The 13,662-nt window shown below is 45.5% G+C and overlaps 1 protein-coding gene across 1 annotated transcript in view; it reads left to right on the forward strand.

Annotated features, from left to right (window-relative positions):
* LOC121573580 (UV radiation resistance-associated gene protein-like) overlaps positions 1-13,662 on the forward strand; it is a 152,287-nt gene that overhangs the window by 65,756 nt on the left and 72,869 nt on the right. Inside the window, exons 9-12 of the mRNA XM_041885670.2 lie at positions 88-172; positions 2,662-2,761; positions 3,283-3,343; positions 6,721-6,886. Coding sequence (XP_041741604.1) covers positions 88-172; positions 2,662-2,761; positions 3,283-3,343; positions 6,721-6,886 — 412 coding nt within the window. The remainder of the gene's footprint in view (positions 1-87; positions 173-2,661; positions 2,762-3,282; positions 3,344-6,720; positions 6,887-13,662) is intronic.

Raw genomic sequence — 13,662 nt, forward strand, 5'->3', positions numbered from 1 at the left:
CTCTCTCTCTCTCTCTCTCTCTCTCTCTCTCTCTCTCTCTCTCTCTCTCTCTCTCTCTCTCTCTCATCCCCCCTTATCTCTCCCTAGAGGAAGCATTCTCCACCAAACACCAGAGTCTGGGGATGGAGAGGGAGTCGTTAACAGAGCAGCAGAAAGAATGCACTGCCAAAAGGTACGTGTCAACCTGTAATTGAAGCATTTATTTATTCATGCGCACACACACACACACGCTCCATCCCGTTGGTTCTCCACACCATCTGCTAGAAATTACCCAGACCCCACAGAATGGTGTGTTCAAATATGCTGTCAATTGTTCTAAATCCTGTGGAGAGATTACATTCTGCTTACAAAGAGGGGTGTTGGCTCGGTGCTGCCTATTTGTAGTTTTAGCCTGAGAGAGAGTAAGCAGATTGTGTCAAAGACCAGTCTGATGTGTTTGTCTTGGCCTGCAGGGGTGCACCCTGGATACAGAGTTAGTTTGGCTGGGTACCTGGCAGTGATGGGGTCAAGGCAGAGCAGAAGCAACAGCACAGCACAGCACTGCTACAGTATACACACTAGCTATAGCTGGCCGGGCAGAGAAACCCACCAACGCATCATGTAACCAGGGAAATTTACTTTGACATTCATGCATCTGCCTAACATCCACTCCTGGAAAAAAAGTGTATTTAAAGTTCATTGGGTGAAAAAAAAGTATTTGTTAGGGAGAGTTGCTGAGTTCATGTAATAACCAGGTTCCTGTAAATGTGTCTGCCTTTGATGGTGTGGGTTTGATGTGGGGATTGTCTTGCATCTGGGCTTAACCAGAACAGATAAGAGAAAGCCTGCTGTACTGAGATGTGAGGTTTCTATGGCGGTTTCTATGTATGAAGGGTCAGATCAAATGATTGACATGGTAATCATCTGGATCTTCTGAGCCTACAAAGCCACCACAGTAAGACCAGAGATTTTCAACTGTATAATGGTAAGGGCCAAGGCAGGCAGCCGACCAAAGGCAGAGCAGAATGGAGGGGGCGAGGAGCATGGAGGAAAGGCTGTTCATATCCAATGATCATTTTCTCCCCAACACCTTTTCATCTGTCTGAATTGATGGGCCATTATCCACAAAACTGTACTCCCCAAGTGCTGGTTTAAATTGTTGAATGGGACACGCACACATAGTCAAACATGTGCACACACAATGTACACATAGGCCATACTGTGTATATATAACACACAACCACACACACACACACACACACACACACACACACACACACACACACACACACACACACACACACACACACACACACACACATACACTTTTGAGTTCTCTGACTTGTCTGAAGTCAGACTCCAGTAGCCGTCAAGAGGTGGACATAAGAAAGCAAACATTATTCCAGACGTTTCCCCTTCTCACCTAGGCAGGTCAGGCTCATTGGTTGTCCCCCCCGCCAAGTCTGCTAATGGAACAGCTCAGAGCTGGTCTAAGGGGCCTGTGGTGATTTTTGGACCTGTCCCGGGGGGGACAACCCATGATTTAATTAGGCAGTTATGATAATTGAGTTGCTCTTACAATTACTGTGGAGATGATTCAGAGCTGAGCCATTAGGTCTCTCTCATCCAGGCCTGGGCCAAGACATACACACCCTTGCTGTTCTCTTCAACCTCAGTCTCCCATTAACGCACCGTCACCCCTCATTACTAACGTACACCCTACCTACACCCTTATTCTCTCTCTCTCTCTCTCTCTCTCTCTCTCTCTCTCTCTCTCTCTCTCTCTCTCTCTCTCTGTCTCTGTCTCTGTCTCTGTCTCTGTCTCTGTCTCTGTCTCTGTCTCTCTCTCTCTCTCTCTCACCAGCTGAGATGTCAGGTCTCGCCTCACGTCTTTCCCCATCCCCTCTATTGTTATTTTTCTCTCACCTGTTATTCATATACACTGAGTATACCAAATATTAAGAACACCTTCCATGGACTCTACAAGGTGTCGAAAGCGTTCCACAGGGATGCTGGCCCATGTTGACTCCAATTCTTCCCACAGTTGTGTCAAGTTGGCTGGATGTCCTTTTTTGATACACACAGGAAACTGTTGAGCGTGAAAAACCCAGCAGCGTTGCGGTTCTTGACACTCTCAAACCGGTGCGCCTGGCACCTACTACCATACCCCGTTCAAAGGCACTTCAATCTTTTGTCTTGCCTAGGAACCCTCTGAATGGCACACATACTGTACACAATCCATGTCTCAATTGTCTCAAGGCTTAAAAATCCATAATGAACCCGTCTCCTCCCCTTCATGTACACTGATTGAAGTGGATTTAACAAGTGACATTAATAAGGGATCATAGCTTTCACCTGGATTCACCTGGTCAGTCTATGTCATGGAAAGAGCAGGTGTTCCTAATGTTTTGTACACTCAGTGTATATTACGGTACTGTAGAGTGCCTTCCCCCGGTCTCTCTCGCCATCCCCCGTTTCTCCTCTTCGTCACCTCCTCATCTCTCCCTTACACCCGTTTTCCGTCATTTCCCCCTTTCTATCCTCCTGCCTCTCTATATCCCTGTCTCCAGTCCTCCCTCTGTTCTCTTCCTCCTCCTCTGTTACTGTCCTCTTTGTGTTGCTCAGTGAGTCTGACTGAGTCATCAAGTGACCGTGTGACGGTCTCTGTGTCTGTCTCCCCAGAGAACTGTTTCTCAAGTCCAATGCTCAGCTCACCTTCCGCTGTCGTCAGCTCCTCTCTGAGCTCTCCTACATCTACCCCATCGACGTGGTCACCACACCCGTGAGTAACCTCCTCCTGAGTAGCGCGCACACACACACACACACACACACACACACACACACACACACACACACACACACACACACACAGACACAGACACACACACTCCTCCTACAGTCATGTCTGGTGTCACACTAGAAATTTGCCTAGTCCCATATACTACACAGTATGGGCTGTAGTCAGCATGACAACTATGGAGAACAAGAGAGAAAGCCTTGAGTGAGAGAAGAGAAAAGCTTGAGAAGAAATGCTTTCTCAGCCCTTTGGACTCTTTGGAGTGGCCAACCACTTACATTCCCTGTGTTTTGAAATCAGTTAAAGTTTCAATCTGAAATGTTCTGCGACGGAGCTGAACAGCTTAAATACTCAGTGGTCATTAAAATACAATTTCTAAGGAGAGAGTCCTCTTTGCTCCCGAAGCTTTTCCCTTTCCTCTCTATGTTTTCTCTCTTGTTTTCTGAATATGGTATTGTTGCTTCTTGGATTCTCATCCTCATAAAACTCGTTTAATTTCCCTGCAGGCTAATCAGTCCGATTATGTCATCTGTGGAGTGAAGCTGCCCAACTCTGAGGATTTCCAAGGTAACATATCTATTTCAACGGGAAACGGAAGGGTTTGGAGTGACACAGAGACACGCATAAAACAGGGCGCATCTGCTTCCTTTTATTGAAGGTTCAAACTGACCTCTCTTTTGGTTCTACATCACCATCTACATATAATAAGTGTGAGCCAGTACTCCATCTCAGAGGTTCCATGGATCCGTCTAAGCAGATGCTCTAATCCTCTCCTGTAATAGAGACACTATGGTTGCTGTAATAGAGACACTATGGTTGAGTCCCAAATGGCACCCTATTCCCTATATATAGTGCAGTACCATTTTTATGGGCACTATATAGGGAATGGGAAAAGAGTGCAAGTTGGGACGCAGAATAATATCTGCTCTGAGGTACAATGAGTGTTTTATAAGTAGTGGCTGGTGGAGGAAACTCTGTGTAAGACAGTGTATGGGCTAGATTAAATACCTTGATACAGAGTCAGTAGTTACACCAGAAAGGTTTCACCATACTCCCTGGTAGCAACCTTTTGTTAATGGAAGCTGGTCCAGGACCTACAGAGTGCTCCCCATCATCCAAGAATGTGGAAATTGCTTCCTGTGTATTTGACCTCTGGAGTCTGTGGTTTCTGCTGCCCAGCTACTTTATAAGGACCAGACCCATGGGTGAGAGGGACTGGGAGGTAGTGAATGGATGAGACTGAAAAAGGGACATTCTGAGTTTCAGTCACACCACTCTGCTGGTCTGTTAGTTCAGCCCACCATTTCTGCATATGTATGCATGCTGAATAGTATCATCTGCAAAGTACTGTATGTCAGAAGTCTGTCTCATTTACTGTGGGTGTGTTCAAAGGCAGCAGATGAGGATTTCGCGTTGTGTGTGTGTGTGCGTTTACACGGCAGAGGTCTGAATAAGATGATATAATTCAAGAGGGGCTTACATTTGGAAGTGTTATTAATCTAATTCCCTCCATGTCGCACCCGTATGTGTTGTGGAAAATCTGATTTGGCTTTCTCAGCCAGGGAAGCACGACTTCAAAGACAGGGGGAAGTGGAGTTGAGGTATGGGGACTAATGGGAGCCAGGTTTCGCCTGTGTGGCTTCTTTAATACCCCTCCATTGCTATCCCCCGACCCACCCCAAACGCTGCCTCGATCTCCAGACCCCTTTCCTTGGATGCAGCAGCCTTCCCCTCATCCCCGTGCTGACGTGACGGCTCGTTGTTTGTGTTTGCAGCGGTGAGTGGCTTCCCATCTCCTGTAGAGGTGTGCGGCTGCCTCGCCCTCCGAGCCCCGCGGGGGTGGTGGATATCTAGTGAGTAAACCACGCAGCATGTGGTGTGGCATTGCTGTAGGAGATGGTGAGGCCTACAGGGGGCATCCTAACCCACTCACAACCCCCCTCCGGCCTGTCCTGTCCTCCCTTCCCTCTCAGCCTTGAGGGAGTGTGGTGTGGTGCATGTGGTATGGCTGTGTAGGAGAACAGAGAGTGAGAGGGACAGAGGCCTACAGGAGGTGAGAAGGATGGTCTACCTGGTCAGACGTTCCTGTCTAACACCACTTTAACCACTACATTTTTTACTTTTACATTTTAGTCATTTAGCAGACACTCTTATCCAGAGCGACTTAGTTAGTGAGTGCATACGTTATTAGCCCCATGGGTCTCCCGGTCGCGCCCGGATTCGACAGAGCCTGGATTCGAACCAGAATCTCTAGTGGCACAGCTAGCACTGCGATGCAGTGCCTTAGACCACTGCACCACTCGGGAGGCTGCCTACACCTATACAGTACCCCAGGCTGAAACTACCCCATCATGGAGGCCTGACCTTTGACACTTCACCCCTGCTCTGATTTCTGTGGGCCCTCCCTGAGAGCAGAGCCAGCCCAGTATTAAGCCGATCATGTCTGGAACTGTGTTGTTGCTGGGTGACAGACAGGAGAGGGCTGCCTGCAGGGTAGGATGTTGTAGATTAGTGAGCCACCGGGGTCAGGGCTGCACAGCCTAATCCAACCAGCCCTGCCTGGGGAGACTGAGGGGAGAAGGTAGAGGGGTGACGTTGGAGGAGACTGGGGACAGAAAACGAGAGATGGGAGAGGCTGGATAAGGTGAGGGGAGAGAAGAGAGGGGATAGGTTGGATGAGATACTGGAGGAGACGGTAGAGGAGAAGGGAGGGGAGGCTGGAGAAGGTGAGGGTAGAGGGGACATTCTGCTAAGAAGAAGGGGGTCATGGGGTGGAAACAAGGCCCCCAGTGCTTTCTCTCTCTCGGAGGTAACTAAGCCCTCATCTGAGGCTACCTGACTTTGGATTTAAAAGGTTCTCCAGTTGCCCCAGTACATTTCAGTTAGACTTATGATTCCTTTATCTGACATTCCTGTTGGATAGAACTAGTTTTATGGAACGTATTGGCATTCTAAAAGGTAGTCAGCTTCATGGCCTCTGCTGGTGTCAGAGGTGCAGACACAAGAATTATATAATTCAGGGTCTTCTAGTTATACACCAAAGCGCTCCTAGTCTACGATTCACGGAGGCCGCGGTCTGTTATTCCAAAGTATTAAGACAAAAGCACTATGATTTGGGGATTTGGAAAGCATAAGCGCTTCGCCTGGAGCAATGTCCTGTTGCTCGGCAGTTGAGAACTTGAAACAACTTAATGTGCTGTCAAAGAAAGCAGTTCCTTTACTTCAGCGAGGTGGTGGGCCTGTTTTCTAGTCAGAAATGTTAATGAAACCGTAACCATCTAATTTTCCCCTAAAATGTAATTAAGCCCCGCAGGGATAGTTTTACGTGACGCTTTTGCTTTTCACGCACATTTCTGAAATAAATTAGGTATTTTTAAGTAAATTAGGTATTCTACAGCAGTTGAAGTTTTCCTGCGTGTTGCGTCGCCAAAAACACACTCTGTATCATTTTCAAAACACTTTGCCCACATAAATGTGACTGCTTTTCATCCATGTGATTACTTGGTTACCAAAGTGTTTTCCAGTTTGTGATGTCTATTATATTACCACATACCAATTATATTACCACGTTACGATTTGATCTTTCATTTCAATGTAATGAATTTATATGAAACACGTATGAAATACATTAGTATTGCAGTCAGAGCGTTGCTGACCACTTCCTTTCAAGTGGAGCTTCATGAAGCATTGAAAAAATTATGAAACACTGAGACTGCTTAGCTTGTTATTGCCATTTTGACCAACTTTAGTTTCTAGTCGTAGCATTAAAATGTATTGGAGTAATAGCCCATTAAAACAAAGCCATTGAAGTGATTAACAGGCATGGCATTTCATATCAGATCCATTCAACAATGTTTCATACTGTATAAAACCTCTGAGACTATTTCACAGTAAACCTGTCCAACAGAGACTGACTGACCTATGTGTTGTGTTTTGTCCTGCAGCGAAGGATGATGGGAGCGTTGCGGTTGCCCTGGGTTACACGGCCCACTTGGTGCTGATGATCAGCTGCTTCCTGCAGATCCCTCTCAGGTATCCTGTCATCCACAAAGGCTCCCGCTCCTCCATCAAGGACACCATCACAGACAAGCTCAGTGAGAAGGAGAGAGAGTAAGGACCCTGTACTCTGTTTATTTTATTTGTCTTCTTTTTTTGGTAGATACAAATGTTTTAATTGTTACTGTATATGATTATAAAACAGGTTGAATTTCCTTTGTGATGATTATCCACCACGTCAGTACTGCTGCACTATCATGACTATGTCATGCCCTACCATTTTGTGGTCCAATAGAGTTAAACTCCGTTATATAATGATGATAATAATAATAGACCTGGGGAGATGATATACCGTGATCCTGGTCATAAGAAAGGGCTTACAGGGGCCAAATAATGACATTAGCTAAGTGTACTGTAACCAGGTGATGGATGCGAAGGATTCCTAGTACCCAACGATTTTGCGGTAGAGTAGAGAAACTCTAAAGTTCAACGACTGGAGAGCTCATGGTGATCCTGGTCATAAGAAGAGCCAAATAAGGACAACGTGTGTGTGTTCTCTAGTTTACTGTACTGTAGTTAGTTTGTGCCGATGATTCCTAGTCACCCATGAAAGTAAGGATCAGAGGGGATGCATGTGACCTGTCACACAACAACCCATCCCTTCCTCCAATCAAGATCTGTTTGGACAGGTTAAGCCCACTGTTATGCAGCATATCAGATCTTGTGAGGTTCACTCACAGGTCTTTTTTTACAGTCCACCTCTTTACCATGCCATAACCACTGCTTTTTAAAGTTATTTTGTCAATTCATATAAAACCCCAGACAGTAGACAGTATTATTTTTCATAATGACGAAGCACATTGTTGGAAATTCCTGTAAAGCAGCCAGTGTGTTTTACCTACCCTGGCCTGTGTAGTAGACAGTATTATTTTGTACCCTGGGGGCTAACCTAGGCACTGTTCTATCCACACTGTATTTAGACAGATTTACCTGAATGGAGAGAGGTATTTAAGATGTACGGATATGTCGGATAATATTGTTGCCATGGACACAAGGAGAGGATAACACTCTTGGGGCCTCGCCTCTGGGCTGTACCAGCCTGCTTGTTTAAATCCATTTTAAAGTGTACCGGGCACCACAATTACAGTGTAAGGACACTTTATAAAAATTATTATTTGTATCTGTTTGGATCCGGTAACTATGCATCAAGCTTCCAGAAAAACTCTGTTGCCTTTTCATAATTGCATGTTTGGGAATGCACACATATGCTCCCAGGTATGCAATCGTACATTCCTGTATATTCCTGTACATTCCGTGCACAGCCAGGCAAGACACCCCCTCGACCAGGAAAAATAAAGAATGGTTATCAAAATTAATAATTGATAGGATTTTCAAAAACCCAAAGACGCTTTGAAAATAAGTATAATCAGACACTAGTGATGGGTATGATATGGATGTGGGCGTATTTGATCCCTTTGGTGCTAGATTGATTAAAAATAAATGTAAGTGCCAACTGCTAAGAAATGAAAAGGTCTGTCTGGATTGCGTCTTGCCACGCTACATACAGTACAGTTGTAACCTGTGATCTCTGGTTCTGCACAGCTTGCTCACATTAAACTGCCTCTAGTCTCTCCACCGTGGCAGGAAGGCTCTCACCTGTTCATGTCAACAAAATACTTTGTTTCTCCCCATCATATTCCATTGAGTGTTATTCTTTGCTTGTAGCAGATGGAGATCGCCAGCGTTCCATAGAAACACAATATTATACGATGTGTGGTGTTCCCCTTACGAGGCCTACTGTATAAGGAGCAGCTGTGAGTCCTGTGTTAGTGGTCGTTAATGGCCAGAGTGAGACGGGTAGAGAGTGGCAGTGTGTTTTGACGGGGTAGCAGGCAGACTGGCCTTTGAAAAGCTAATGCATGCAGCCTCGTTATACTCAATGAATGAATAAGAAAGAGAGAAGGGCCAGACCCCAGACCCCTTTATTAACTCATAGTAACTAACAGGTCCCTAGACAGGCAGCCAGACCCCAGACCCCTTTATTAACTCATAGTAACTAACAGGTCCCTAGACAGGCAGCCAGCCCCTTGGACCCCAATTAGTCCCTCAGGAACCCAGTAAGCCCTGACCAATGCCTCATTTAACTCTGTTGGCTGTTCTGGGCTTAAACTGTATAACCCTGGAAGGGTGAGATGTTCCTAGTGTATTTAACTCTCTCGCTTTCTCTCAAACTTTCTCACACACACATATGGATGCTGCCCATCATTGTGTTAGTCAGACACAGGGGAAGTCATGTAAACAAATACATACATTCCTCCACACACGCATCCATATGTCATACATTCAAACCATTAAACATAAACAGGCAGATGGTGAGAGTGCGAGGCAGTATCAGAGACCACTACAGCTGGCAGCCGCCCAGCGGCCCATCTCTTCTTCTTCTCCTCTGAGTGATGTCATCATGGCAGCTGGAGGGGCTCACCGGGGGTCTCTCCTCCCCCGCTCTCCATCCAGCTCTACTCTCCCACCACCTCTACCTCTGTGGAGGGACTGACTGCACTGTACACATTCCCATTCCCAGGGCTTTAAAGAAGGATATTTACACCAAGCCCATCAGAGAAAATAAACCAGAGGAGGGGTGGAGGACCCAGCCCGGCCTCACAGCCCCACCACACCACCCTCGGGTGTCCCTGAGCAGGGCCAAACGCTCCTTTCACTTTGACCTTTCACCCCCCTACCTCCACCTCCCCTCCCCACGTTTACGAGCCTCCCAGTCCCAGAGGGCCCTACACACGGGGCCAAACGACGTGTGGGAAGATGGAAAGCAACCCGTCTGAGGCTCTGAGTGTACAAAAATAGTGATTAAAGTCTCGGAAAAGGGCAGTGAATGGAGATAAGTGAGGTGGTACCTGAGCGGTACCTTTAAAGCGTGGCAGAATTAGCAGGTGGGGTTGCGATCGATCATTGCAGAAGGCACGCGTATAGAAACCCTCTCTTGTGATAATGATGGAGGAGCAGGCAGGCAGACAGCACACCGGCCATGCTGCTGGAGGGGCCTGGGAAATGTTACTGGTCCACCACTCACTGTGCATCTCTGGTCCCCAGTTGGCCCTTGTGGTATGGTGTGTGACGTTCTTCTCTCTCTGTGTATTTGAGTGGTGTATTCCAGGTTCCAGATGCTAGTGACGTCTCAGCACAGCTTGTTCCCTGCTAGATGGAGCGGAGTGTCCCCACTGTGGAGCTGGGGTGTGACTGATTCCTCTGTGGAGGCCAAACATGTGGTGTGTGGTGGATCTCACATCGCACCCTGCCAGTCTAGTTAAAAATGTAGTGTGAAAATTCCTCACGTTTCTTTAGCACCACCTACAGTTCATCATATATATATATATATATATATATATATATATATATATATATATATATATATATATATATATATTTTTTTTCCCTATCCCTGGAGTAATAGGTTTAGCCTTTTTTTGTGTGCTTGTTAATTGGAGTCTAACAACCATTTAGGTTCTCCTGACTGTGCCAGCCGTTTATAAATGTGTCTGACCTGTAGAGCGAGGGCATTACTGTTATATTCCACTCCACGTCGCGGTGGACCTGTGGTCTCAGATAATGACCACCTTGGCTTTTATGTAGGCGGCCATTTTGCCACAGCAAGAGCAGGCAGACCTATGAGCTGAACTGGAGTGCCCTCTAGAGACCTCTCAGTCAGTGTGGAATGAATGAATGAATGGGGCCGCTTGGGGACTGGAAGGAGTTTGTAGGGAAAGGTGGTGAACGGCGATGACTCCACTCTGCCTGTTTGTTGGCACTAGGCCTACCTTGAACGCACCATTATTTGGAATCTCGGAAGCTTTCACCCCCCTAAAAACAACATTCTCAGAATGCAATGTGCTATAACGACATGTTGCACCCACATTGTGGAGAGCAGCAGCAGGGAGAGCCCAGCATCAGCTCCATAGCTCTAGTGTGTCTGATTGCATGGAGGAGAACGGGGAGATGCGATCCAGATGTCCACTGACTGTGGACTGTATGATTGAGACCAGAGCCCGGCCGTTAAAAATCTAAGCGCTGCCTCATACAGCCTTTTTACTAGGAGTATTAAGAGGGAATCCATTTTTTTGTCTTGAGTTGCGTTATGAAAGTGAAGGCTGAAGAAAAAAAACGCCTAAGAAGGGATTGACACATCAATGCGTGGCTCAAGTATAGTGTAGTGCGGCTGGGGGTGGAAGTATGACTGCCAGTGAATGGAGGGAGGGAGGCTAAGAGAGGGCCTCGGCTCGGCAGGACCTGCAGCTCAAAGGAAGAAGGTTATTGTTACGGGGTTTCAATGCTTTCACATCCCTTAACATGGACCATGTGGGACCAGGGGAAGGGGTGGCTTCACCCCCCTCAGTTTCACATAGCAGGCACAGGAGAGGGGAGAGAGAGGAGGGAGGGGGTAGAATAGTTGCTCAATGACAGGACACAGACTAGAGACAGGCAGCCTTTCACACAACACACACCCAATCACGCAAATACTTTCTCACACTTTTTTACTCCCTCAAAGATATAGTACATTAAAATGGGAAATACTGTAAAGGGTTAGTGATTTTTGGATGGCCCAGGGGAAAGGGAAGGATTCTCTGGTGTGCCAGACGGGTCAGTTGTATAAGTGGTTGACTGTATAAGTGGTTGACTGGCCCTGCTACCCTGTAAAACCTTCCTGTAATCCAGAGAAGATGGGCTGATTGGGCCAGTGAGACCAGGCTGCTACCCATCCTCAGTGGTCCAATGCCCTGATGCCTCAGGCACCCACCCAGCCAGCCTATACTCTACTCCACCATCACTCTGTCAATGCCTCAGCCCTTAGGATGCATTCCCTTCTATTTTTAGCCCATTTCACAACCATTTAACAAATTTGTATTTTTCATTTAAAAACGTTAATAAAAAAAAACATCTGCCTTAGTTGAAAGCCTTTCAAAGTTATAGCTATGATCGTTCACTCAAAGTAATGGCTTAGTTGGCTCGGTTCATCTGCATATTATATTTTACACTGCTTTTTCATTGATGGGTAACCGTTGGCCTGACTATTGTGTTAATGCCAATAGCGGCCGGGTCTCGCTCTACATTTACATTTTACGTTTTAGTCATTTAGCAGACGCTCTTATCCAGAGCGACTTACAGTTAGTGCATTCATCTTAACAACCACATATCACAGTCATAGTAAGTACATTTTTCCTCAATAAAGAAGTTATCAGCAAAGTCAGTGCCCCCCCTCTCTCTCTCTCTCTCTCTCTCTCTCTCTCTCTCTCCTCTCTCTCACATTAAGACTCATGGGAGTAGTCAGCTGTAAATGGCCTGTGACGCCCTGCCACAAGATTGGGAACACATTCGAAATACCCGTTCTATGTGTCCGTTTCACTTCAGGTCAGCATCTGGGAGGAAGTTTAGATTCCCCGTGATAAATAAAGAGGCACTTCTGCGGAAGGAGAGAGAGCACCTAGCTATCCCCATAGAGAAACCTGCTTAGATCTTGTCCTCTGGGTCTAGCTCTCTGGTTCTAATTAAAAGAATAGGAGGGAGGGAGCGAGCGAGGGGGGAGAGAGAGAGAGTGAGAGAGGGAGGGAGAGAGGGGGGGAGGAAGGGAGAGAATCAAATCTAATTTTATTTGTCACATGCTTCGTGAACAACAGGTGTAGACTAATGGTGAAATACTTACTTACGGGACCTTCCCAACAATGCAGAGAGAGAGAAAATAGAGAAATAATAGAAAAGTAATAATAAATACAGAATGAGTAAGATAACTTGGCTACATACACGGGGTACCAGTACCGAGTCGAGGAAGGGAGAAAGAGGGAGGGAGGGAGACATTTTTACAGCAGTGCGTTCGCTCCAAGATGGTCCGTTACCTGAGCTGTAAGTGGAGTAGTGAAGCAGTCATTAAAATAGCATTCACTGACATATGCTCAATGTAATAATTTCTCTGATACTGGAAATTACAGCTTGCTGTGATTTATATAGTAACCGGTGCCATTAGCCGTGACAGTTGCGAGGCAGCAGGTGTTTTAAAAAAAGCAGGCCTCACATCATTTATGTTCCTGGTGCGTTTGAAATTGCACATTAAAGACATTCTAGGGAACTTCTGGGGAAATTTCTTTCCGTTTTTTTTCTTCGAGCCGGCCGCGTTAGCCACTCGTAACCATTACTTACACTTAGCTAACTCCCAACTTCACTATGTGAACCAGAACTGTTGTTTTGCACATTTGGTGTATTCCGATAGCATACATTTAAATCAATTTATTAGACTGTTAGAATGTTGAGTCAAGATGACTCCTCATTGGCCTGAAGGGAGGTACAAAGAGGCCAGGCTTTTCTAGTGTTAAGGGGAAAGTAGTTCAAAGGTTACTGAAAGTAATCACATTATGCTAGTGAGTTTGGGTAATCCAAAAGTTACGTTACTGATTACAATTTTGACAGGTAACTAGTAAATCTAACGAATTAAATTTAGGAAGTAACCTACCCAACTCTGTTAATTATTTTTGTATACATTTTTTTAGGGGGTAGATCAGCTTTAATATTGCAGATAGATTGTGGCTTCCATCAATGTAATTGTCTGCATCATTTCCAATCCCCATATATATATATATATATATATATATATATATATATATATATATATATATATATATATATATATATATATATATATATATACACACTACCAGTAAAAGTTTGGACACACCTGCTCATTCAAGGGTTTTTCTTTAGTTTTACAATTTTCTACATTGTAGAATAATAGTGAAGACATCAAAACTATGAAATAACACATGGAATCATGTAGTAACCAAAAAAGTGTTAAACAAATCAAAATATATTTTATATTTGAGATTCTTCAAATA

The sequence above is a fragment of the Coregonus clupeaformis genome, chromosome 9, assembly GCF_020615455.1.
Source record: "Coregonus clupeaformis isolate EN_2021a chromosome 9, ASM2061545v1, whole genome shotgun sequence".
Lineage (NCBI taxonomy): Eukaryota > Metazoa > Chordata > Actinopteri > Salmoniformes > Salmonidae > Coregonus > Coregonus clupeaformis.